This window comes from Kockiozyma suomiensis, assembly GCF_038497685.1.
Source record: "Kockiozyma suomiensis strain NRRL Y-17356 unplaced genomic scaffold V2V93scaffold_5, whole genome shotgun sequence".
Lineage (NCBI taxonomy): Eukaryota > Fungi > Ascomycota > Lipomycetes > Lipomycetales > Lipomycetaceae > Kockiozyma > Kockiozyma suomiensis.
The window spans coordinates 714,290-738,081 of NW_027117668.1; the positions used below are offsets into that span (position 1 = coordinate 714,290).

The 23,792-nt window shown below is 43.7% G+C and overlaps 7 protein-coding genes across 7 annotated transcripts; 5 read left to right on the top strand and 2 right to left on the bottom strand.

Moving 5' to 3' along the window:
* Positions 1 to 41: 41 nt before the first annotated feature.
* Positions 42 to 893, bottom strand: V2V93DRAFT_367955 (bola protein). The gene is made up of 2 exons (XM_066909690.1): positions 661 to 893; positions 42 to 598 (listed from the first exon to the last, which is right to left on the bottom strand). Exons 1-2 carry the CDS (start codon positions 836 to 838, stop codon positions 450 to 452), a joined length of 327 nt encoding a protein of 108 aa, XP_066766662.1. The 5' UTR covers positions 839 to 893; the 3' UTR covers positions 42 to 449.
* On the top strand, positions 517 to 1,593 carry V2V93DRAFT_201524 (uncharacterized protein). Its single transcript, XM_066906999.1, has one exon. The coding sequence runs from the start codon at positions 869 to 871 to the stop codon at positions 1,409 to 1,411; it is 543 nt and encodes a 180-aa protein (XP_066766663.1). The 5' UTR covers positions 517 to 868; the 3' UTR covers positions 1,412 to 1,593.
* On the top strand, positions 1,594 to 3,164 carry V2V93DRAFT_202397 (uncharacterized protein). The gene is made up of 4 exons (XM_066907002.1): positions 1,594 to 1,938; positions 2,003 to 2,107; positions 2,175 to 2,318; positions 2,385 to 3,164. The coding sequence occupies exons 1-4, from the start codon at positions 1,775 to 1,777 to the stop codon at positions 3,037 to 3,039; spliced, it is 1,068 nt and encodes a 355-aa protein (XP_066766664.1). The 5' UTR covers positions 1,594 to 1,774; the 3' UTR covers positions 3,040 to 3,164.
* A 1,364-nt stretch (positions 3,165 to 4,528) lies between these two features.
* V2V93DRAFT_367963 (NADH-ubiquinone oxidoreductase complex I, 21 kDa subunit-domain-containing protein) lies at positions 4,529 to 6,008 on the bottom strand. Its single transcript, XM_066909691.1, has 3 exons — positions 5,533 to 6,008; positions 5,194 to 5,461; positions 4,529 to 5,124 (listed from the first exon to the last, which is right to left on the bottom strand). The coding sequence occupies exons 1-3, from the start codon at positions 5,590 to 5,592 to the stop codon at positions 4,877 to 4,879; spliced, it is 576 nt and encodes a 191-aa protein (XP_066766665.1). The 5' UTR covers positions 5,593 to 6,008; the 3' UTR covers positions 4,529 to 4,876.
* On the top strand, positions 5,912 to 7,276 carry V2V93DRAFT_367965 (replication fork protection component Swi3-domain-containing protein). Its single transcript, XM_066909692.1, has 3 exons — positions 5,912 to 6,246; positions 6,308 to 6,383; positions 6,441 to 7,276. The coding sequence occupies exons 1-3, from the start codon at positions 5,987 to 5,989 to the stop codon at positions 7,119 to 7,121; spliced, it is 1,017 nt and encodes a 338-aa protein (XP_066766666.1). The 5' UTR covers positions 5,912 to 5,986; the 3' UTR covers positions 7,122 to 7,276.
* A 142-nt stretch (positions 7,277 to 7,418) lies between these two features.
* On the top strand, positions 7,419 to 9,050 carry V2V93DRAFT_379639 (P-loop containing nucleoside triphosphate hydrolase protein; the record flags this gene model as incomplete). The annotated part of the gene is made up of 9 exons (XM_066912018.1): positions 7,419 to 7,439; positions 7,503 to 7,511; positions 7,587 to 7,662; positions 7,721 to 7,774; positions 7,832 to 7,901; positions 7,959 to 8,250; positions 8,319 to 8,618; positions 8,696 to 8,963; positions 9,037 to 9,050. The coding sequence occupies 9 exons, from the start codon at positions 7,419 to 7,421 to the stop codon at positions 9,048 to 9,050; spliced, it is 1,104 nt and encodes a 367-aa protein (XP_066766667.1).
* A 3,962-nt stretch (positions 9,051 to 13,012) lies between these two features.
* Positions 13,013 to 14,232, top strand: V2V93DRAFT_367972 (HAD-like domain-containing protein). Its single transcript, XM_066909693.1, has 3 exons — positions 13,013 to 13,136; positions 13,204 to 13,246; positions 13,333 to 14,232. Exons 2-3 carry the CDS (start codon positions 13,233 to 13,235, stop codon positions 14,054 to 14,056), a joined length of 738 nt encoding a protein of 245 aa, XP_066766668.1. The 5' UTR covers positions 13,013 to 13,136; positions 13,204 to 13,232; the 3' UTR covers positions 14,057 to 14,232.
* The last annotated feature ends 9,560 nt before the right edge of the window (positions 14,233 to 23,792 follow it).

Below are 23,792 nucleotides of genomic sequence, written 5' to 3' on the forward strand. Positions count from 1 at the left end.
TTATAAGAACGATTACGATACAACCAGATTTAACAATGATGGTAAAAGAAAGGTTTCTCTACATCTACTTACAACAACACAAATATGTACCTCATATTACAATCTGAAAGTGTTAAAATGCCGCTATCTTTGTCAAATGCGGGCGTTGCCGCATCTGCCGTAATAAGCTGCTGTCATAGACGGATGAATGACCAGTTACTAATACGAGGATAGCGGCAAAAGTCACTTCAATACATTACAAAGTCCGTTTATTGATTTTTTTTTCAGTTCAAAATAGAAATAACCAACTCCAAAGCTGTGTAGACCAAATATTGGCTTAGAGACAAAGGTACGGGTATATAGTATTTACAATAAAAACGTGAATGTGTAGACATGAGGATGATAGTGACGAAGCAGGCAGAAGATATAATTACAAAAAAGAAAAAAAAAAAAAAAATTAAAAAAGCTGATTATTCGGCTTTGGTCTTCAACTGAACGCCATGCCACTGCTTAAGGTCGTCGGCGAGAATATCGTTAACCATGCGATGCTGTTTGATCATTGGTTTGCCTTTGAATGCCTTTGAGACAATGTTGATGGCAAACATAGAGCCGCATCCACCTGGAGAAATAATCGTTATGTGAGCTCTGAAATGAGGGATAAAAAAGAGAAAGAAAGCGTACCAGAAATGTCTTTGACAGAAAGCTGTGAGGGCTCTAGCGCGTCGAACAGTTTGGAGGCGATGAACTTCTCGTAGTCGTTTGGCACCTCAGCAGGATCTAATGCATCGGATGTGGCAAAGCGCCGTATTAAGGGCTGTCGTGAACGTAAAATTTGAGAGCGGAGAGAGCGGGCGAGCATTTTGCTGTGAGCTCGAAGGATCCTACGGTTATGAAAGCTGAGCAGATTAGCAGAGTTGCTAGCAATATTGATTACAGCATGTTGAGTACCAACCCCATTATATGTAAACACTACAAGACCCGCAAAATGTCAACGGCCAAGCGAGGACTGCGGGCTACTCCAAAAAGGTGCAAATTTTTGCAGCCCGGCGCTGACCCCGCTACTTTTAGCCTACTTGCAGCCGTTAGAGCTGAATATAGTCAGGCCGCGTCCACTCTTCCACTCGTTCCGAGACTGATCACTCCGCCTTACCCGCTTCCCATCCCTCTCGCCGCACTCTTTCTGCTCTTCCTCCGCCCTTCTCCTTTTGTTTGTTTTTATTTTTGCTTTTGTTGTGTTTTTGCTTTACCGCAATTCCTATTTTCCCGATCAATTACTCCCGCTCGCGTCTCTTTTCGGTGGTTTCTCTTACTTGGCGCCGTTCTCAAGTATCTACTTTTTTTCCTTGAGCCTCTCCTCGCTGCGGTTCTGCTACTCACCCTTTGTTCGCCGCTTATTCTTCTGTTGCACTCCGGAGTCTTCCTTGTTCAGTAACATTTTTTATTCTGGTGAGTCCGCTCCTGCCTTCCTTCTTGTTGCAGTTTTAATTGCGCGTCTTTGTTGTGGTTCGCGTCTGTCCTTGTCGAGCTCGACCTGTCATCTTTTATATTTCTATCGCATAGTCCGTCGATCTCTTTTCGCCTCATCTGCTTCTATGGCACTTTCTCTCCTTGCACACATTCTGCTCGGTTTGTGTTTTCTGTTTCGCTGACTTATTTTTTTTTTCATTTCAGTTCCGCATCAGTTATTCTTAAAAACTCGAATTTCTTGGCTTGTTTCTTTTCAGTCAATTCGTTTTTCCTTTATAGTCTCAAAAGATATTTTCTATAAGCCACACTCTACCTATTTTCTCTCTAAATGTCTTACGCATACGACTACTCTCAGCAGCAGGAAGGTGCCTCGCCTCAGGCTCCCGGCGCTGTCCCGGCGACCGCTGATCCGGCCGCCGCTGGCGCCTTCCCTTCTTCGACTCCTACTCCTGCCGGCGCTGCTGTCTCTAATGATTCAAAGACTACCCTTTGGTATGATTTTCTGCAATATTTTATAAATGATCTGTGGATCACTTTATTAATATGTTTTTGACAGGATGGGTGAGCTTGAGCCTTGGATAGACGAAAACTTTATCCGCCAGGTTTGGTCAAACTATGGTGAGGCCGTTAACGTCAAGATGATTCGCGACAAGTTTTCAGGGTATGTTGATGGTGAAAAGCAAAGAAAAATCTTGCTGTTCTGCAACAATTCTAATTTAATTTGTTAGAACCAACGCTGGCTACTGCTTTGTTGATTTTTCGAGCCCTGCTGCCGCTGCTAAGGCTTTGACCTTAAACGGCTCTATTATTCCCAACACCCAGCGTGCTTTCAAACTTAATTGGGCTTCTGGTGGTGGCTTTTCAGAGAGAACGTAAGTGCTCTAATTTTCACGACTTTTGTGCTTATCTTTGACGCATGGCAACTAATAACTTTTCAGTGACCGTACTCCTGAGTACTCAATCTTTGTTGGCGATCTCGGCCCTGAGACCAGCGAATACGTTCTTCTCAACCTTTTCCAGAGCCGCTATCCTTCATGCAAGTCAGCCAAGATCATGACGGATCCCGTTTCGGGCATGTCGCGTGGTTACGGTTTTGTTCGCTTTACTGACGAATCTGAGATGCAACGCGCATTGACTGAAATGCAGGGATTTTTCTGCGGCAATCGGCCAATGCGGATCTCGACTGCTACTCCCAAGAACAAGGGCGCTGCTGTCCCTGCAGGTATGATGCAGCAGCAGGGCCCAGGACAACTTGGAATGTACCAGATGGGTATGCCGCCTATGGGATACTACGGTGCTCCGCAGCCAATGAATCAGTTTACCGACCCCAACAACACTACTGTGTTTGTCGGTGGCTTGTCTGGCTACGTTACCGAGGATGAGCTTCGAAGCTTTTTTGCTGGATTTGGAGAGATCACGTATGTCAAGATCCCTCCTGGAAAGGGATGTGGATTTGTTCAGTTTGTGCAGCGTCATGCCGCCGAGATGGCAATTAATCAGATGCAGGGCTACCCGATTGGTAATGCTCGTGTGAGACTGTCCTGGGGTCGTTCGCAGAACAACTCGGGACCTGTCAATGCTCCTTACAGGTAGATTTACCTTTTGTTTTTTTTCGTTTTTTTCTGTGTTTTTTTTCTATTCTCATCTTTATATGCTGTTCTCGCTCTTTTGTCCTTGCATGTATATAAAGTTTTAAAAAGTTATCTCGCAATGTCAGACCTTTGTTATATCTTTTTATCTGCTCGCTTTTGGATTACCGTTTTTCTCCCTATTTTTATTTCATTTTACTGAGTCTTGGTTGTCATCCATAGGCCTACCCCTCCTCCACCAGTATATCCCTCTATGGGCTTGCCTCCTCAGGGCCACTTTAGTCCATATGCACCGATAAAGTAAGCCCACCTGCTTTCATTGTTTTCTGTCTGTGCATTGTTCTTTTCTGAATATTTGTTTTTGACGGTTCATGATGAAATGCTAACAACTCATTCTTTGCCTTGTCTAGCCCGCAAGCTGCACACCTACATCCCGGCACTCAGCCACAAGGCCAGGCTCCCGCCGGTCCTCCAGGTGCTGCCGTTCAAGGCCAAGATCCAAGCGAGCCAATCCCGGTTGCCAGATTAAACGAACTTTACCTTGCTGCCCGTGATGGCCGATTAGACAGAGTTGAAGCCGATGGCAATGGCTACCACGGAGTTTACGCTCAATAAATCCAAAAAACTGCTAACCAATTCTTAAAGCCTGATTGGATCGATGCTCTTTATTTTATTGCTCTCGTTACTTTATTTATTAATTAGTTTGCTGTTTGTTGAGTTGAATTGGTATTATTAAGTGGTTATTGCGTGTGCTTCGTGGGTCATAGTCACCCATTGTTCTTATCTTCTACCTCCTTTGTTTCTCTTGCGATATATTTTTTACGCGGCACTTTTCGTATCAGGGCAAGAGTCTTTGTATCAGTTTGGGGCGTTTAGAAAAGTTTTTTTGATCTTTATCATTTCTTTTCCCTTTTCAGTCGGCCTTCTTTCCAGTGCTGTCCTTTCTGATACTATTAGATTTTGTTTTATTTCGCTTTTATGGATTTACTACATTCTTCTTTTCGTTGTGTGCCTAGCTCATTGTCGCTTTTTCTTTATCTTTCGCTTTTATTTCTTCATTCTTGCCTATCGCGTTTCATCATTAACCTGTGTATCTCACAAATATGTATTTAATGTGTTTTAGTGTGTTGTTCAAAGTGCTGTTTCCGTTTCATATTTTGATTTTACGCCTCATGGAAACTGGTTGTTGGTCGCGCGCGTGCTTTTTTGCTTATATACTCACATTCTTCTCTATTCAAAAGACTTTTATGAATTGCCTGTGTTTATTTTCGCTTGCCCTTTTTTACCCTTTTATATATATAATATTTTTATATATATACATTAATCATGTGCTGGTGATAAATTGTACCGTTAGTTTGCTTGCCTAAAGTATATATATCGAAGCGTTAAATTCATTTGTTCAGCTTGGTGGACATATAGAGGTTATTACTATTTTCTTATTTTTGTAATTTTGCTTTGACTTGATTGAGAAGAAAATTGACGGGATGAATGTTGTATTGGCTGTGCAATATATTGTTGAATTGCATTACTCTATTATCGTACGTAGGATTGAGATAAAGCTTAAGCTATGAAGATTTTTGAAAATGTTTGATTTTTATTAACTACATGACAAGAAAAGCAAGAACACCATTGAAACTGAACGAAACAAAAAAAAATGGACGGACACAGGTTCTTAGTACTTTGCTTTGTCAATTCGCAGAGTCTCACAATCCATCCAGTCACGCCATGCACGGAACCCAGAGAAAATATTTTCTGTACTTTCATAATAAAAAAATAAAATGTGTGGTTATGTGTTTTGTATATATGAGAGTGTAGAAACAAAGAGCTGTAGAGGAAAGAATTTACTTCTCGAGAACCTTGTAGTACTTTGATGTATCAACGCCGTGGTAAGGGTGATTAACAAAGTTGAAGATGGGAATGATGCCAGTCATCGAATACGCGTAACGAGAGTAAGACGCGCAGATTTTCTGCAAATCAGGGTGCAAAGACGACGTGCCGTAGAGAGGTTTGCCCATAAGCACGCGCATGCGAAGCTCGTAGAGATCTTTCTTTCGTTCCCGTTCGTTCTCGGAAACGCCAAGGAATCGACCTATAAATTTTGTTAGCCTCTCTGCTACCTTTCTTTATATTTTCGCTTGAGTGTGGAAAAAAGACTTACCGCTGCTCCGCGAGTAGGCAACGATAAAACCACCGACAATTCCAAGCGCAACCGAAGGAAGTGGTCCCCAGCGTGTATGACCCTGTTTAACAGCCTGTCCATATCCAATCAACGTATCCTTGAGGTTCGATGCGAACCGAGTATAAAACGGATGCTCCATGTATCCAGATACTAGAGGACTGACAGCCGCGACGCCTGCCCAAACGAGGTAATCTGATGGTCGCATGTAACGCACTACACGAGAGAAATGAGGGTCGGCGTCTATAAGCTAAATTCAAAAAAAAGTTAGAATTATTTTCTCGAATGATGGCTTGTATATGTATTTTGATGAGAACTAACCGGATACTCCGAGTCGTAAATCGCCATTCCGAACTCATCCTCCTTCAGTGGTGTAGCCATTATAACACTTAATTATTTACAATCTTTAAGATTGAAGAAAGTGACCCAAGTCAAAGACAGTAGTAGTATCAAAATAGCAGGCGTTCGTGGACGTTGCTTGATTCTGCTCAGTTCAGATACAACTCGAGTACTTGAATTGCAAGTTGTCGTGAAGCACGATTCACCTCGATCGTCATTGGTTGGGGTGCGCACTCAAGAAAAAATTCACACGTGAGTCAAACCGAACTGGTTTGAGGATACGATGCCGGTTGCGGTTGCGCGGTTGCGGACTGGATGCTTTACTTACCCGGAAAACGCGTTATGAGCATGTCGCGCGAATGTTGAATCATAATCAATACACGAATCTCTCATTCAAGACACACACATACATACACACAGGCACACACAGAGAAATATGGAGGATTTATTTGCACCAGAGTACGATGATCAGTTTGATGAGGAACAGCTTGCGCTTGAGGCACAGCGCCGTGCAAAAGCTGCGCTACGACAACCTTCGCCGCCAAACGTTACCGACGCTATTCACAATTATGCTAGTGCTCCGCCCGAGCGAGTGAACACAGCAGTGCCGCAGGAGGTTGTTGTTGATTTAGGTATTGATCAAGAAGTTCGCGTGAAGCAGACGCGACGTCCTGTGCCAAAACTGGACGCTGCGAGGTAAGACTAGTGATTTCTTCTGATACCTGGCATCGAGCGTTTATTGATTATAACCGGCTAGGTTACTTGGACCAGACGGACTTTTAGAACTGAGAAGACGGGCGTCAAAAATCAAATTCAAAGGACGAGGACACGAAGTACGCATACTCATTAGTTAGCAAACCCATCGACAGCACTGACTCTGAAAACTTTAGTACCGTGACCTAGGCAGATTACTAGAATTCTACAAAGTATGGGGTCACCAACTGTTCCCCAAAGCAAATTTTGAAGATCTACTAATCCTAGTCGAGAAAGCCGGACGCGATAAGCAAATCAAAGTAGCGCGTAATCAATGGATAGACGAATGGAAACCAGCACCTGCTTCGCCTCCGGAAGCTGAGAGCGACAATGATTCTCTTGCAAGCGAGGCTGAATTGAATAAACCGCAAAAATATGATGACGGAAGTGGATTTGTTGTTGACGCGGTGGAGGATACGGATATTGATTTGAGTCGGCATAGGCGGACGAGAACTGAGGGATCATTGCCCATGTTTCTCAGTGACGCTGAGACGGACGATGACTTGGATCTGCATGGTAATTCCATTGAGAAGCGTATTGACGATAACGAACGTCAGAGAGTGGAGCGAGATGCTGAGCTACAAGATGTTTCTGATTCTGCTGAGCAATTTCCAGAGTCACAGTACGCCTCTGCATTTATCTTAGAAACAGAAAAGCTATCAGATACGCAGCCGGGAGTTTTAGCATTCACAATAGACGACGCGATGTCTGACGAGCCCTCTATCGATGATGATGTAAGGGTCGCCAACTCGCCTGACCACCTCGCAGCCCCCGCATTTACGCTGGACGAAGATGGCAATGACGATTTGTACGATTGATTAAAATGCATTTTTCAGCCTTCATCTGATTTTAGTAATGGAAATTGTAGGCTAAAATTCGACAGGCAAAGCTACTACTGAGTGTTGATTAATTAATGGGCTAGGGTTGTTTTAAAGTTTAGTATTTTATTTCACTTCCAATAATTTGACGAACTCTTAGCAATTTTACTATATTTTACACTCCCTAGTTCGTCGTCTAAGAAGAGACCTAAGAATACGGGCATTATCATATTAAAGGCTGTGTACTATTGGAGACAAGAAAGAAGACCATTTACTGTGACAAAATAGCATATCAAAATGTCGACGACTGTAGAAAAGGTAAGATTTTTTTACGTCATTGCTATTATGAAGAACTATAGGCTAATTTATTCATGAATATAGATCAAGGAGGTATATTTTGGACTTCAACAGGTTTCAGTGATTGATTTTTGATTTTTGAGATTAACACTTTTGATGGTGTTATAGATCGAGTTGGAGATGAGTCGGACGCAGAAGAACAAGGCGACAAGTTTTCATCTTGGTCAGTTGAAGGCCAAACTAGGTAAATCAGTATGATTGTTCACCTCCGAAGGACAACCCAATTATTGACAAATTGATAGCCAAGCTGAAGCGTGAATTACTTACGCCTACAAGTGGTGGTGGCGGTGGAGGTGGTAAGTTATTTTCCTTGAAAGTAGAGGCCGGTAGGACGAGACTAATGTGAAGCGTAGTTGGATTTGATGTCGCGAGAACTGGAGTTGCATCTGTGGGATTTATTGGATTTCCTAGTGTTGGTAAAAGGTAATACATCCGATGCTCTACTTTACAAAAATGGGAGATATACTGATTATTGTTTAGTACTTTAATGAGCAAACTCACCGGTACTCACTCCGAGGCTGCAGCATATGAATTCACGACCTTGACGACAGTACCCGGTGTTATTATGTATCGTGGTGCTAAAATTCAAATTCTTGATCTGCCTGGAATTATTGAAGGTGCTAAAGATGGTAAAGGTCGAGGTCGGCAAGTTATTGCAGTTGCACGCACATGTAATTTGATTTTCATAGTCTTGGATGTTATGAAACCTCTTACGCACAAGAAAATCATTGAATCTGAACTGGAAGGATTCGGAATCCGGATAAATAAATCGGTAAGTGAATAGGAACTATGATTATCTTGATAGATTCATGGATATTAACACAAGTTATGAAATTGTAGCCACCGAACATTGTGATCAAAAAGAAGGACAAAGGAGGTCTTAACATTACCAACACCGTCCCTTTGTCACACATTGATCACGGTGAGATCAAGGCAGTAATGTCAGAATACAGAATTTCGTCGGCAGACGTATCGATACGATGCGATGCGACGGTGGATGACCTGATTGATGTTTTAGAGGCACAGAACCGCAGATATATCCCCGTGATTTATGCACTTAATAAAATTGACTCAATTTCTATTGAGGAGCTTGATTTGCTGTATCGGATTCCTAACGCGGTGCCTATTTCCTCCGAACATGTAAGAATAATCATTTCTGACGACCTTTTGAGGAACGACTTTTTGAGGAAATTAACAAACCAACAATCATTGAATAGGGATGGAACGTTGACGAACTCCTTGAGATGATGTGGGACAAATTAAATTTAGTACGCGTATACACAAAGCCAAAGGGTCAAGGACCAGACTACGAGCAGCCGATTGTTCTAAGACAAGGACACTGTTCTGTTGAGAATTTCTGTAATGCGATTCATAAGAGTTTGGTAGAGCAATTTCGGACCGCGGTAGTATACGGATCTAGTGTGAAGCATCAGCCTCAGTTTGTAGGACTTGGTCATGTACTCAAAGATGAGGACGTCGTCACGAGTAAGTTTTGTTTTATCTTTTTATTTTGTTACTTGATAACGAGAGCTGTAGTGCTGACTGTTTACCATTATAGTTTTGAAGAAATAAGTGCTTTGTATCAAGTGGAGCTTGAGGAAAGCTTTCACGAGGCGTCATGGAGTCTCGATTTCTCTATTGTTTTTATTTATCACAATAAAGTTGGCAATCGTTCACATTTGTTCTTTTTTTAGTATTGCGTTGTACAACTACTAAAAAGATTTGCTAGAAATGAAATGTATTTCAATGTAAATGGAAAATCAAACGCGAAGTAGCAATCAGATACGTAACTCATATGCTATCTAGTATTTAAGATTTCTGGTGTTTTGCATTATTTTACTTTTCTTCTGAAAAAATCGAAGATAAATGTATATCAAGGTATAAGATAGAGGTATAATTTATATAGTTTTAAGACGAGGCAAATAGACGAGGCAAATAGACGAGGCAAAGAGATGGCAAGCTTGCTGTATAAGGAATAGATAGTCTGGCTATGTCAGAAAGCAGCGGATCAAGACAAGGTCGTAATTTTTGCCGTTGGCAAAAGATCGTTGCTTGATTAAGGGCGTGCTGTGCATTAATTAGAGAACTAGGAATATCTTTTGGAAACAAACAGCTAGTTGAGTTAGTGGGTGGAGCTGGTGGGTCTATTCATCAGCGGCCAGGTGGGCAGTGGGCAGTGGGCAGTGTTTACATTAGACCGGCGTTTATTCTTTTTCTGATCATTGTCGATCGTACGGCATAGGGTTATGTAAACTGCAGCTGCCGGACAGATGAGGAGCGAATTCTTTACGATGATCAGGATGTGATGGATCTGCGGTAGTCTGAATGTAAAAATGCTTACACAGTAGCTCGGCGATCAGTAATAAATTACATCTGAACGCCTCAGCCTACATAAGAGCCAGAAACTCGGCAGTTGGTAGGAATAGTGAGAATCAAGAATTAGAGTAAGGATAGACGAGACGAGTGTCGACACGATACCGACGAAGGCAAAAGCATGACTAGCGGAGTACACCAAACGGTACCACTGAAATGAAATGAGTGGTACCGACAAAAACAAAGCTACGTCGGCGACTGCTAGCCTCCAAAAGAGTGGTAAAAGAGAGCGAAGCGACGAGGCCAGAATCAGTGGCTGCGCATCGGAATGCAGCACCAGCGAGCCAATAATTTAGAGTTTTCCTATCCGACTTTCGCTAAGCCGCAGTTCTGGCTTCAATGTTGCCGAAATGGGAAGACTGGATTGCCGCTTTCGGCAGCAAAAACAATCAAAACCAGCAGCAAGAAGGCCTCGAAGATGACAATGCGATTGGCAGAGGCATAGCGCTACCAACTCGATCAGTCACAATTGAGCATCCCAAAAAGAACCTGCTGCAGTAATCAAGTCCTACTCGTCTCCTTTGCAAGCATAAGTACGATACATGAACAGCTAGCGCAGGTCGGTTGCGTCCCTCTCGCCAAATCCAACGGCAGTAAAGAGAGGACACAGCTTTCACAACGTCTCGTGAAAAACCGGTATGTGCTGCACTATAGCTGATAATAAAGCATTCTGCCCCCCCTCATCGCTTCTTATCTAGTGTACAATAATACTCTCGTTTTTTGACAAGAATCTTAGCAGCTGACGCCTGGTCGGACTGCACTAAGGCAAAGCGCAGGACGCCTCGCGGATGCAAGGGACTCACACGAAACTCAAAACTCGCTAATTGAAGCCCACTGAAGCGGCTTGCCCGTTAAAGACCAGTCCAATGGACAGAGACGGCTAAGCCTACTCGCTTTACCATTGAATTCTCTCGAGTAAAAAAGAGCGGCTCGACTGCAGCCAGCATCTAACCATTTCTGGTTTCGCAAGAGTACTACTTGTAAGAACACTATCCGTAAGACTACTGCCTGGCTGCGGGCCGCGACGAAGAGTGCGGCGTATGGCGTCCAGACAGGTTATTAACAGGCTTACGGCTTACGGATGTGGTCTATGCGTAGACGGCAGGACCTGTGTGGGGCTGCGGGAGCAGAAGGACAAAGCAGGAACGAAGCTGAGAAGCCGAGATACAGGCTCAGGACCAATGCGCTTTATCATACAGCCTTTCTTTTAGTACCAGTCTGTAGCTGTTCTATAAAGGCTTCTGTTTTGGCAGACTCAATTCGCCCAGAGACATCTGCTTGAGGACGGCGGACTCGTGACTGTGCTGCGCGCGGTCACCTTCCGCTGGCTCTCGGCTCGGATAACGTCTCTCTCAGACCGGTTGTGGGCGCGGGGCAGCGATAAACAAACCGCAGCGCACGGGGCTCCCGTGTCGACCTCGCGATAGTATAACAACATTTCTTTATTGACGAGCAATATATATTTAGCTATTGTTTTGTTGTATGTATGCCTCTTTATCCATACCGTTCGATAAGCTAACCACATCCGAAATTATGACGGTAAACTAAAGTAAATAGACTCTACTCTACTCTACTCCTGTCAGTTTATGACTGGGAGGCGTTTCGACGCTTAAAATTCCTCTCATCCGAATGCTATACTCTCTGCCCTTTCGGGTCAAGCCGATGTTTGATTTTACTTGCATTTGCTTTTCTTCCGCTTGTTGCGGCGGATATTATGTGAATTAGATAGATTTTACGATTTGCTCTCTTGACTTTGCTAATCAATCTTGAAAGAGATGGATTCTTACCGCTATAAAAATTCGATTGATTATGCAATGAATAGTGCTGTGATATGTCTGATCTTAATCGTGTATTAATTTAAGTGCTACAGCTACCATACAGGATATATGACTTCAGTCGTATCTCTTTTTTGTCTAGCTACAAACTCCTCAGTCGAACACTTCAACCTTTCAATTGCTGTTTTTAATGATTATAAATTATCAAATAGCAGTGTGCTGAATTAAGAGAAAAAGAATAGAGACGCCATATTAGAGATAAAGCAACACTAGTAGCGGGGAGAATCTCGATTGGCTAAACTCGAGCGCGATCAAAACTGAAACGGATATCCTTTTCTCTAACCACACATCTCATTTAGAGCCCTTCAGGCCGATTATCCCCAGTGGATGCCGATTTACGATCCAATTTTGCTTCTGTCATAAGAAATCATCCGGTTGCTGCTGCCAAAATATGAGATAATAGCTTAGAAGTCGACGCGCTATGTCGTCATATCTTCGTGTACATTTCTCAATATGTAGAACCTGACTCCACCCTCTCGGACATGTCGCCGATCATTGCTGTTATACGCTAGATATTCTACTTTCAAAAATCTCTCATTAATCTGAGCCGAACATCGAGCATTACATTTTAACTGTAAAGAAATGATACACTACTCTTTGAGTCTGTCGATTTGGTGGATAAGCTTTGCACTGCATGATAAAAGGCACCCCCTTTTTACTGTGTAGTTATCTATGACTCGGCAAACGAATTCGCTAATAAAACTGATCGGTAAATCTCATGAGGATCATTCATGGATGCTCCGAGCCAGTCGACAAATCGGACTTCGCGATCTGTAAGTTTCGACATCAATCAGATAAGTAAATAGTTATTATTTTTTAAATGATTGAATTATTATTATTTAGCTATCCGTGAACTTTAATACTGCCTTTGTATTGCGAAAAATGTACAAAGAACATGCAGAAAGTGCTTGCTCTACAAACCAGAAATTTTCTATTGACCACGCGAACAACCACACAGCCTATTTTATGAGTCGCTCCTGAAGGACCTCAAAATCTTTTTGCCGAATCATTCCTGTGTTAATAATTGGCCGGTGTTTGTTACATAGTGTTTGCGTAAATTCACTGTTTCGCAAGACGTTTTGAATTTGCGAATATACCAGACGCCCTACCTTTGTTTTATTCGTATCCTGAATTCTTGATCTTGAGACACAAGAATTATGACCTATTTGACTTTTCTATTTGATCAGAAATGAAGGTTTTGGTATTGTTATAGGATATGTGGTTGTTTGAAGATCAGATGATGCAGCAGACTTTGGGTTTTATAGACTATAATGTAATTTTTGTTTGAGAACGCTTCGATCAGCTTAAGTTAAAGTCGCACCCCGTAATAGTTAAACATAGCTTAAGACATTTCTCAATCTTGCTTACAACTTGTTCGAATACGATCCCTTATGTAATCAAAACGCGTCTTGAAGTGACGTCATTTTGTTTTGATATTATGCAAAGAGAGGTATTGTGCGGCTAGATAGGGAGAGGGCTAAGGTTCACTGAAAATTCATCGCTCTTGGTAATAATAGATTTCTCGCGATAGATAATACTAGACACTATGAGTACTGAACGGTGAGTTTTTTTCTTTGATAGCAGAAATTGAAATATTTTCTCTGGGCAGAGGATAATTCACCTGACAATAATGGTGTTTTGTATAGTCCACGCATCCGCGCATGTCTTTTCGACATGGACGGCTTGCTCATAAACTCGGAGGAAATTTACACTGAAGTAACCAATTCTATCCTTGCTGACCATGGAAAGCCGAGCCTTCCATGGCATATTAAAGCAGATTTACAAGGCTTACCTGGACCTGCTGCGTCAGCACGATTTCTCGAATGGTCGCAGCTTCCATATACGCCTGATGAGTTATTTGCACTGACGTCCGCAAAACAGAAGACTAAGTGGAAGAGTACGGTACCAATGCCTGGTGCTACAAAGTTGTTGAATACGCTGGTTGAGAAGAAAGTGCCGATTGCTTTGGCGACTTCGAGTCATCATGCTAATTACTTGCTCAAAACTGCTCATTTGCAAGAAATGTTTGATTTGTTTGGGCAGCATCGGGTGACTGGCGACGACGAGCGTGTCCCTAAAGGACGCGGAAAACCAAAGCCGGACATTTGGCTTGTAGCGCTCAAGTCTTTGAATGACGAATTGTTGAAGTCGGGTGATATCGATACGCCGATCAAGCCTGAGGAAACGCTTGTGTTCGAGGATGGAATTCCAGGTGTTGAAGGAGCCAAAGCTGCTGGATGTCAGGTTATTTGGGTTCCTGATCCAAGAATTTTGGATGTTGTCAAGCATAAAAAGGACACAATCATTGGATCAAGTGGCGAGATCTTGACTAGTCTTGAGGAATTGGATTTGAGCAAGTATGGGCTTTAGAATAATCCCTTGATCGATCCGTAAACTGTGGAAATAAGAATACTAGACTGAATATGCATTGCTCTTTTTTGGAGCTAAACAATAAACTGCTCCAATGTGATGGTCAGTAGAGTTTATAAATAAAGTCCTGCTAAATTTCCTTTGCATAGTCAGCGCAAGACGGATTTTGAAAGGAGATAACAACTACATAAAGATCATGCAAGCTTTAAGAAGCCTATCTCTCCGGATTCATACCAAGAAGCAAGGCGCATCACCCTATGTACCTGATCGCCTACCCGTATTTTTAGCCACTAAGAATTCGATAGCGTTAGTCTGGCTTTGCAAATACTGTCTGATGGTGATAAATATATGCTTTTCGAGCAGGAACGGCTAGAGGTGTACTGAATTTTCTCCAGCCGTTCTGAGAATTATGGGCCTAATCAAAATCGTTTAGCATTTATTCTTCCGTTCAGGCGTATCAACAGGATATCAATAGTCAGTAAGGGTTGTCGAATTTGAATCTCTCGGAATCGACCGCTCGCGCACGACCTGTTACTCCCTGAGAGAGAAGGCGAACGGCTTGAGGCGTTCGTTTCAACCGACTTACAGAAACAAAATTATGCAATGGGAAAGGAAAGACGAATATGTGGGCATTTTATCAAGCTGGGTTTTGATATATTTGGTTTTTCAAGAATGATATAAGAATGCAATTGAAACTAGATGAGCTCAATGCCAAGCTGAATGCGATAGCTGCGGCTCAAATCAATGCAGTTTCCATCCTTGATAAAAGTCATCGTTTTCGATTCATTTAGTAAGACATGATAGGCGAGCAGGTAAAAGTTTGGTGTCGCTTGTCTTTCAAGCCTAGTTTAGTTCTAGCATGCAGAAGTTAAGTACTGCTACCAATGTCTACGAGCAAACAAGTATCAGTACTCTGAACGATATGAATAGAGCTTGGTCTATGCAAAATAAAGTCAAAATGAATATATTATTTTGTATTAATGTAAGCCGTTGAAAAAGAGTATGGGTCTACGACTAATTAGTGTTGCCGCTGCGCTGCGACGCTGAAGCTGATACCGGCACCTAGTGCTGTAATTGAAAAAGCTGAATCAGAGTAGTTGGATCCAGAGCAGAACAATGAGCTACAAACCGCAATTAAGTATGGTATATGAACCGAAACTTGGGAGCATGATACAAGTCCCAAGAAGAGCCAGCAATAATAGGCCTGAGAGAGCAGTAGCAAGCATATCCGCGAGTGCCGCGTTGCAGAGAATTAAATCGCTGCGACGTCAGAACACTAGCGCTATCGCGTAAATCCGATAAATTACGCATACTTACTGCGCTCAATCGCCAATCCCTAAAGAGCACTCCGCTTGCCCTCTTTGGCTCTAGTCTACCGCTCTGGCCTACCACTCGACGGCTGACAGAAACATTCCCGTAGTCTTTTTTCGGCTCGGATTCTCGTCTCATCTGATTTTGTCAAATTTATGGATTTACGCGATGTGCCTGTCTGTCTCAATGCGGGCTAATTCTGTAATTACAGAATTACAGCGTCGTCTACATGAATCTTGTTTGCTCGGCTTACTCGGATGCGAGTGAGGTGGCAGCAATTATGCCTGTCTCTCTATTGACTTGTCTTTGTAGTATTTGTTATAGAATTCTTTCTCTCCTGTGCTGCAATATTCTACTTCGTATAGTAGTTCAGTTTCTACAACTCCATATGATATTTTCTGTTTCGGTGATCTATATCAAATAACTAAACGCACTTGCAAATCTTACCCATATTCCGCCTAGAACTGCTTATATAATTCAGTATCATCTCAGCATGTCACCTATTTTGAGGAAGCCTGAGATCTGCAAAGTGCTATTATTCGTCTTTTTTTCGGTAAATGCCAGCTCTGTCTTGGGCCGAAGAGTGGTCTGAGTAACAGCGGAAATTGAGTAGATGGTCAAACAAGGCATGGCCTTTTGAATTCAGTCTATGACGAGCCACGTTGTAATTCTAGGGTCGAATGTCTATACAATGTGAAAAAAAAAAAAGAGAACGTGATCGACAAGAGTAGGTTATACGGTTAACAAGGCTTGGTGAATATATTGGATTTATTCATGTTATATACACAGTTTGTCAAGTATACTCGAGCTCAAGCAGGAAGCAAGAGAGGAAAAGGAAAGCAAATACACTGCAGATCGCATGGATTCATCCCGTCGACCGTAATAACAACCATTCCGAGTTCTGCACACGCGACTGTCTAGTGGATCACGCTTTACCCACATCTCGACGCGCTGCGCGAGTTCATGGGAGGCAGAATACTTAAAGCAGATAAGATATCCGTGGAAATAACGCGTGGTTGCTTTTTTTTCCTGCAAAGACAGTCGATTTAGTACTGGATTGGGTTTTACGCGAGAAAATATGTCAAAAAATTTCGTTTCCTTCTTTGACGGGATCAACTGTCCATGCCTGTATTTGGTCTACACGAGGATGTGTTAATTGTATTCACGTGTTGCTCGTAAGACTATCAATTGACGCTTGGACTAAGAATTTGTTTCCCTCTTTTGATATTGTTTTTATTCATTCAAGTTAGATGTATCGACTGCTATTGGGGTTTTCAACAGTAGGTTGGGTTTATGATGATTGGCGGTTTAGAAGAGTTGTCATATACTAAGCACGTGGCTTACCTTAACTTTTAAAAACGTCGAGAAAAAAATCGAAAATCAAAGAGCACGCGGTATTTTCTCTTTAAACAAGGCAATTTGAAAAATAGCAAAGCAGTTTAGCAAAAGGTGTATATGCCAAGCACGAGACGATCGCGATGTGGGTCTGAAAGCCGTGCACGCACTGGATCGCTAAACTAGCTGATTTAAATTTCTGGATATAATATTTCGGTTAAAGCTGCCTTGCTTCTCTATTACTGAAGAGAATTCAGTAAATGCAAAATACAAAAAAATAACGCAAAAAGAATGAGAACATAATTAGCCGTCATTCAATGGAGAAACATGCCAAGTCAAATCAGAAACTTGGACGCATGTCTCTTTAGGCTAGACTAATCCTGACTAACACAAGCCAAAAACAACAATGATCGCCCGTTTACCGACTCGCCAGCGCCGCCAACTAAAATAAAAAGAAACTATCTGTCCGTTGTCCTGTTATTTTTTTTTTGTCGAGTGTTCGGCTTCCGCTTCTGGCTAAGTAGACCGTTGGAAATTATTATTTTTTCTTGAAAGTACGGTTTATCGGCCTTTCGCCATCGATAAGTTTAGAGCCTTTCCGATATATACCGGCTAGACTTGGACGTCATGTCGTTGAAAGAGTACATTTCATTTTGCACGCGAGAATTAGAAGCCAATTTGAGCCGATCTCTAGCTCATGCGCTAGTGACTCTGCTAATCCAGACATTGTACTTGTATGCAGCGACTATAGTTCCGAAAGGCATAGTTGTTTATGCACGTCTACACGAGAATATGACAAGAATATAAACAGAATATGATAAAATAAATATGAATTGGACCGGATCGATCACAAGAAGTGAAAGAAGCCGTGTATGACGTGACGTGCCTACTTCATTTTTACTACTGTGTTGCACAGGTTGATAGATAACACCTTTATAACTTGACAGCTATAAAGCTTCTCTACTTTTAATACACCGCACCACACCACTTTTCTCTAACAACCCGATTTATTAATAATCAAAAAGGAAAAATAATGATAAACCGATTTCGTAACTCAAATCAGCTCTCTTTTTTCTCTCACGCAATGTATGTTTATATACATCGCGCGGCTGGCTGCGATCGTCGTTTCATTCCCAATCCAGTACTCTAGTTTACACGTGCATTTACTGACTGCTTCCTGACACTGGCGACTACTCTATATTCTATCAGTGCTACAATATCGCACTCTTCTCGCCACCTTTACTTGTGCTTTCTATCAAGTTATTAAATTCTGATCTATCCGGAAACTATATTCGCATTCTGCCTAGTACGCTACACGCGCATACACTTTCAAACAAAACACTCACACTCAAAAGATATAAAGAATAGCGCACCAAATAAACAAATAGATAACCCCGAGTTATAACTCAAATAAACAATTGTAACTCCAAAATAGACAATAGACAATGAAGCAAGAAAAAAAAACAATCCTGAGTTCCCATTATTAACAAATAAAAAATAAAACCAATCACCCAAGACACCATTTACTATAAATTATACAATGCTCTCATTCCACTCAGCTGGCGAACGATAACATACTGTCTTCCACTCCAACATACTCAATATTTCCCACATTCTGAGGGTACATGGCCATCTCACCAATTCCTAGCATGCTCACGTCCAGGCCGCCGTAGCAGCTGCACCCCTGCGACGTGCACGACTGGTCGTGTAAGACACCAGGCTGCAACTCAAGCGCGGGAAATGATCCAGATACCGGCGTGAGCAATTCAGGCGACGACTGGGGTGAGTACGACGTCGAGTTGACTGATGTCGAGTAGCCCGTGTACTGTTGCAGCGACAGATCGCTGACGTCTGGAGCGGCGAAGCCACCGGGAGTTGTGCTGGGCATACCGTAAAATTGCTCATCAAGCAAAGTCGCGGACGATTGTGGATTTGCAGACGACATATCAAGGTGGAAGACCGACTGCAGCTGATAATTGCGATCCTCGTCCTCGTCGTCATCGTAGCTAGACTCGTCATACGACCGATCGTTGACATGGGAATCAAAAATAGCCGACACATTCGGGTTGCTGACGTAAGAGTGGTTGCTACTACTGCTGCTGATAGAGGTAGTGTATGCGCGCGAGCGAGCACGAGTGTGCGAGCGAGTGTGCATTGAAGAGTCATCTTCGAGCGAGTGCAAAGCAGTGACGAGGGGCATTGGCGAGGGCGAGGGAGAGAAAAAGCAGTCTGGGTGGCTGATCTTGAAGTTGTGAAGCCAGGCGGCATCAGGCACAAAAGCAGCCGAGTCAGCAGAGGGAACAGAAGAAGCAATACGGATAGCCTGGTCGCGAAGAATCTCGTCGGAGGGCGAGCCCGTGAAAGATGAGTAATGGCTGCGAACCCAGTCGGCTAACGCGTAGGTGACGTGTGGGTATTGATCTGCCGACGAAGAAACAGAAGAAACACTGGAGCGCAGGCTGCCGGAGCTGTAGAAAGGAGTAGGAGGTGATGGGCGAGCGAGGGCAACATGTGGGAGATCTGAGGCGGGAATCTCATGAGGGCTGACAGGACGAGAGGAGGTCGAAAGATAGCGAGAGGAGTCGACGGCCATAGTCTTGTTCATTGCTTTACAGATCTTGGAAACGGTCGAGCGCTCGACACCAAAGACTTTGCCGATTTTCTTTTGAGAGTCTGAGGGATGGTCCTTGGAGTGCTTCCAGATCATATGTTTCTCGGCATGTGTAAGGGTGCGCCGCCGCGGTGGTCGCTGCGAGGAAGAGGATGAGGTTGATGAGGCAGGTGCCGGAGCCGCGCAGTCTACTGCCGAAAGGCGCCGCGGAGACGATGGTCGCGAGGGCGAGGAGTATACTAGAGTGGTCGGGGACGAGGGCGGGAGCTGCAGGAAACCGTCATCCTGAGCGAAGAAAGAGGAGGCAGCCGACTCGGCGGATGCGGATCTGGCGAGCGGAAGGGAGTCTGCAAAGTCCAGCGGCGAGACGAGGAAGGCAGCGTCGGCCATGGCAGTGGAAGCGAGAGAAGGATGCGAGTAAAGACAAGAAGACGAAGCAGGAGGACGAACGAAGAGCTGCGGGGATCGCGGCCTTAAGAGCGACGCGATGGGGAACTCCCCTAACCCTGATTCCTTTAGCTCGGCTTCACCTCAGCGGAGATCCTGCGCCGTCCGATCTGGGTACTCTGGGTACGCCGGTAGGCGGCGCAAGAAGTCGTACCCGGTACCGGCTGCTGACCTCATCATGCAGCGAAGTCGCACTGTGTCGTTCTTACAGCTACAGCTATGGCTACAGATATATATCATATGTGCGCGCACCCATCACTGACACTAAAACTTCGCACGCACACACACACACACTCTCTCTTTCTCTCTCTCTCTATCAAATGTAGTCATGTGGTGCTAGTCATGCGCTAGGCAGGCTTGCATCTGCGAATGTTTCATGAATAAGCCGGGCTGGGCTGCAGCAGAGCCGTGAACGGGCTCGTGTTCTAGAAGGCCGCAGTCGAAGGTCTTGGCGCGCGGCTCGAAGCGGCCTAGCGTCGCGTCCGGGCTCGGAATGTCTCTCTCGTCTCTCGTCCCTCGTCTCTCGTCTCTTGCTTTTGGAATAAGCCTGTTTTTATTAATTGAAGTTACGGCAAGTAGTTATATTTATCGCCCTTGTCTGTTATAGAATCTGTAAATACAGCTCTGGTGATTATCTTCATCGAAGTGGGACCTGTAAGTTTTGTACTTTTTCGTCTTATTCAAACTAAACCCTTGTTTATTTTTCTGGTGTCTTGTTCGCTGTCGCGCCTTCCAGAAACCGGCGTCGAGGCGCTCACTCGCTTTCCCTTTCAAAGTGCTTGCTCTAGCGCCATCTTTGTCGCATATGTATATGTTTGGTTTACTGCCGCGGTCCGGTCTTGTACCGAGCTCTATATCCTGTATCTCAACTCTGCTCTCTTGCAATCGAAGCTTATCTTTGTATCTGCGTAGTAGTTTTATTACTGCGCCCTTCCCGGCTCGGGGCTAACTTTCAAGACGCATATGCATCTCCTGCGCAGAACGCTGCATATGCCCTTCCTTCTCTTTTATCCTCGGTACATCTTCCTTCAGGCAGTCACCCGATTCGCTCGCTCCTGTCCGACCTTCTATCAGTTGTGTTATTCTACGGCAACCCTCCTCTGGGGCAATTCCGATTCATTTCTGTTGTCGCCATTTTCTATTGCCGCTGTGCTTTTTTATCAGCAGCCCATAGTCCTGTTCTATTCAACTCTGGAATCTCTTCCTTAGCTTCTTTGCTTCATAAGCGAAAAGTAGGCCCTTCAAGGGGCTGACACTGTTCTGCCTTCCTTATTCCTTCCTTTTGCTGGCCCCTGCGCAGATACCAAACTTCCGGGACAGGGGGGAGGACTAAAACAGTAGTCGCCGAGCTGCCCGCCTCCTATCGTAGCTATATACCTGCATCAAGACTTTCATAATACCTGCAGCCTAAGACACGAGCTTGGCTATCGTGCTATTTCTACACCAATTCCATCTCTTCTGCGCTTCCCTTCGATTTCCTTTTGACTCTCTTTCCGGACAGGCAGCATCCAAACATCACAAATTGTAATTAAATTAAATGACCCAATCTCCTTTTGCTTTTCCATAAATCTTTTAGATTTTCATCTCGCTATGCATCTCGTTCTGTTTACGTCTGGCTATAGGAATATTTGCATTTTCCTCTGGTCTTTTTTTTCAATTTATAAAACTTATTTGATAAAGCACTGTGCTCCGCAACGTATAAGCAAACTCGTAAAACGCTGCGATCGAATGTTTCTCGCATATGAAATCAAAACAAACCATCAAGCTCAGTCCTCGCAGGCTACAAGTGTTACTATAATGTTCTATTGCAAAGCCATCCATTACAAGTCTCGGATGCCGCTCAGCCGAAACTGATTGTAGCCAATTGCAGCAACTTTGCTCATACTTGAGTGGTTCTTAATGAGACTCTTGCTGGTCAGCTGCGGCTTTCAGCTAGCTCATGTAGGAGCTCCAGAAGACCCACTTTCTGCCAGATGGTGCATAAGCATTGGTTAATTCTTTTCTGCGGTAGCGACCGATATCATTTCCTGAGTTTAAAACTCGTTAGACAGGTTCTTGCAGGTTCAATTCAGCCGGAAAAGATTCCTCCCAGACCCTGAACTTCTACTGAATTGCAAATGCACTATTTCTTTTCTTTGCAAACAATACCATGCTGTGCGGTGCTTAGTTCGTATTTGCTCAAGGTTCCTGAGTACAGCCCGCCCCCGTCAAATGACGGCAACAGAGAAATTACCCGAATTTAAACTTTCTATAAGGCATGTAGATACATCCAAGCTCATCCCGACTCTTCCTTCGCGCCTTCCATTCATATTTTTGACAGCTCACAGGCGGGCATGCACTCCGTCTGCATCCACAACGAAAGCACGGACTATCATTTGCCAATATCTGCATCTGTCGAAAGACCGGTGTCGAGTAAGAGCAGTTGCAAAACAGATTTGGCGACGTTTCTCGTTAGAAAACCGGGACTACAGATATCAAGTAGAATGTAACATAAACATCATTCCGACCAACCGTCGAACTGCATTATCTATTTGGTGGGCCTATTTACTAAAACACAATCTTACTATATCCAATTGCCTGATCATTGTTGTGTTTGCGAGTGGCTGCATTGTAGACAGCCATTGGCTGTCTGAAAGGCGTTGGCAAGCAAACAAACAACACAAACAGCCAAGCAAAAGATAACTGTACTATCAGGTCGCACTACAGTATTTTATAATTCGTGCTCACAACCGCGCAGCTGTCATACAGCAACTAACTCTGTGATCTCTTACCAACCACTCGTGCCTTCTCATGAGAAATGCTCGCACTTAGCTCACAGCGCCCAAAATGCAAAAGGAGTGCGGACGTAACCCGACTGTCCAGCGATTAAAAAATAGCAAAGCGAAAACGTTGTTCACCTTTTCCCTTTTCCGGAGCAACGCTCTCTCCGTCTTTTTTCCTCCCGGGAAATGCTTCTTTTGCAGCATTACTGATACCACGCCTTATAAAAATTAAACTGTCAAAGTTTAAGTATATGAACTTTGTCGAGTCGAGGATATAGTGTCAATTCGGCCGAGAATCGGCGGATAAGGGTAGAGAGAGATATTTGGGTCTCCAATATACGATCCACGACCAGCTTAGAGTTTGACGGCGACTTTGATATGTTGATGTGCTGATTTCGCTCCATGAAGGAAAGATGTTTAATTCGAAAAGCCGAATTGCGTAGCCTCATATATATGACTAAGCTTCGCTGCTCATACTGCCATTGCTGCAGGCACGAATATAACGAGCATTTGCGATATAGCCACCTGTCAGAGCACTTGCAGTCAAATTAATATCAACGCAATGTAGAAAGTCGACCTATGTAGAGAGAAATGAGTCCGGCGAAACAGGCGTCGAATGGCGTAGCAATTTAGCTGATTTTAGATTTTTAAACAATACTGGCTAAGTCTTAGCTATGGCTGATCAGAGCCCAGTAAGGGTAGCCGAACAGTGGCAAATGACGAGCACCGGAAGAGGGTGTGGAACAATTCGGCATATTTCCTCGGCTATCCAGTTCTGGTCCTGAGCGCGCGTCGATCATCCAGAACAATCGCTGTTTTTAGAAAAGGGGCACTTGGGCCGACGTCCGAAAACTACGCAGATACGCAGATAGCGAGGGTATACAGAGAATACCAGAATTGAATTAAACTCTGATCAATCTGCAAAACTGCTCCTCGCAAAAATAGCTCTTGTAAAATGAAGGCTCGCTGCGGTGCATGTCGGGAGGGCGCATTCTAAAATCGTAATGACGCGATTTCAATCTTCTTGCGAAATCTCGAAACTTGACCAAGTCCTCCTCTGGACGTTTTACAAAGAATTTGTGCGTGTAAGTACGAAAACGCCTGTTATCCCCCACAACACGCTTTGATAAGCATTTCCGCATACATCACCGGGCTTCTCGGAGTTCGTAGTGTAGCAGATGATGTTATCGGTAAAACTTACTGTCTCTCGGCGTTCGTAGATTACAATAACCATTGGCCTGGCTGAACAAGGCCGCCTATTGAAGTTTCA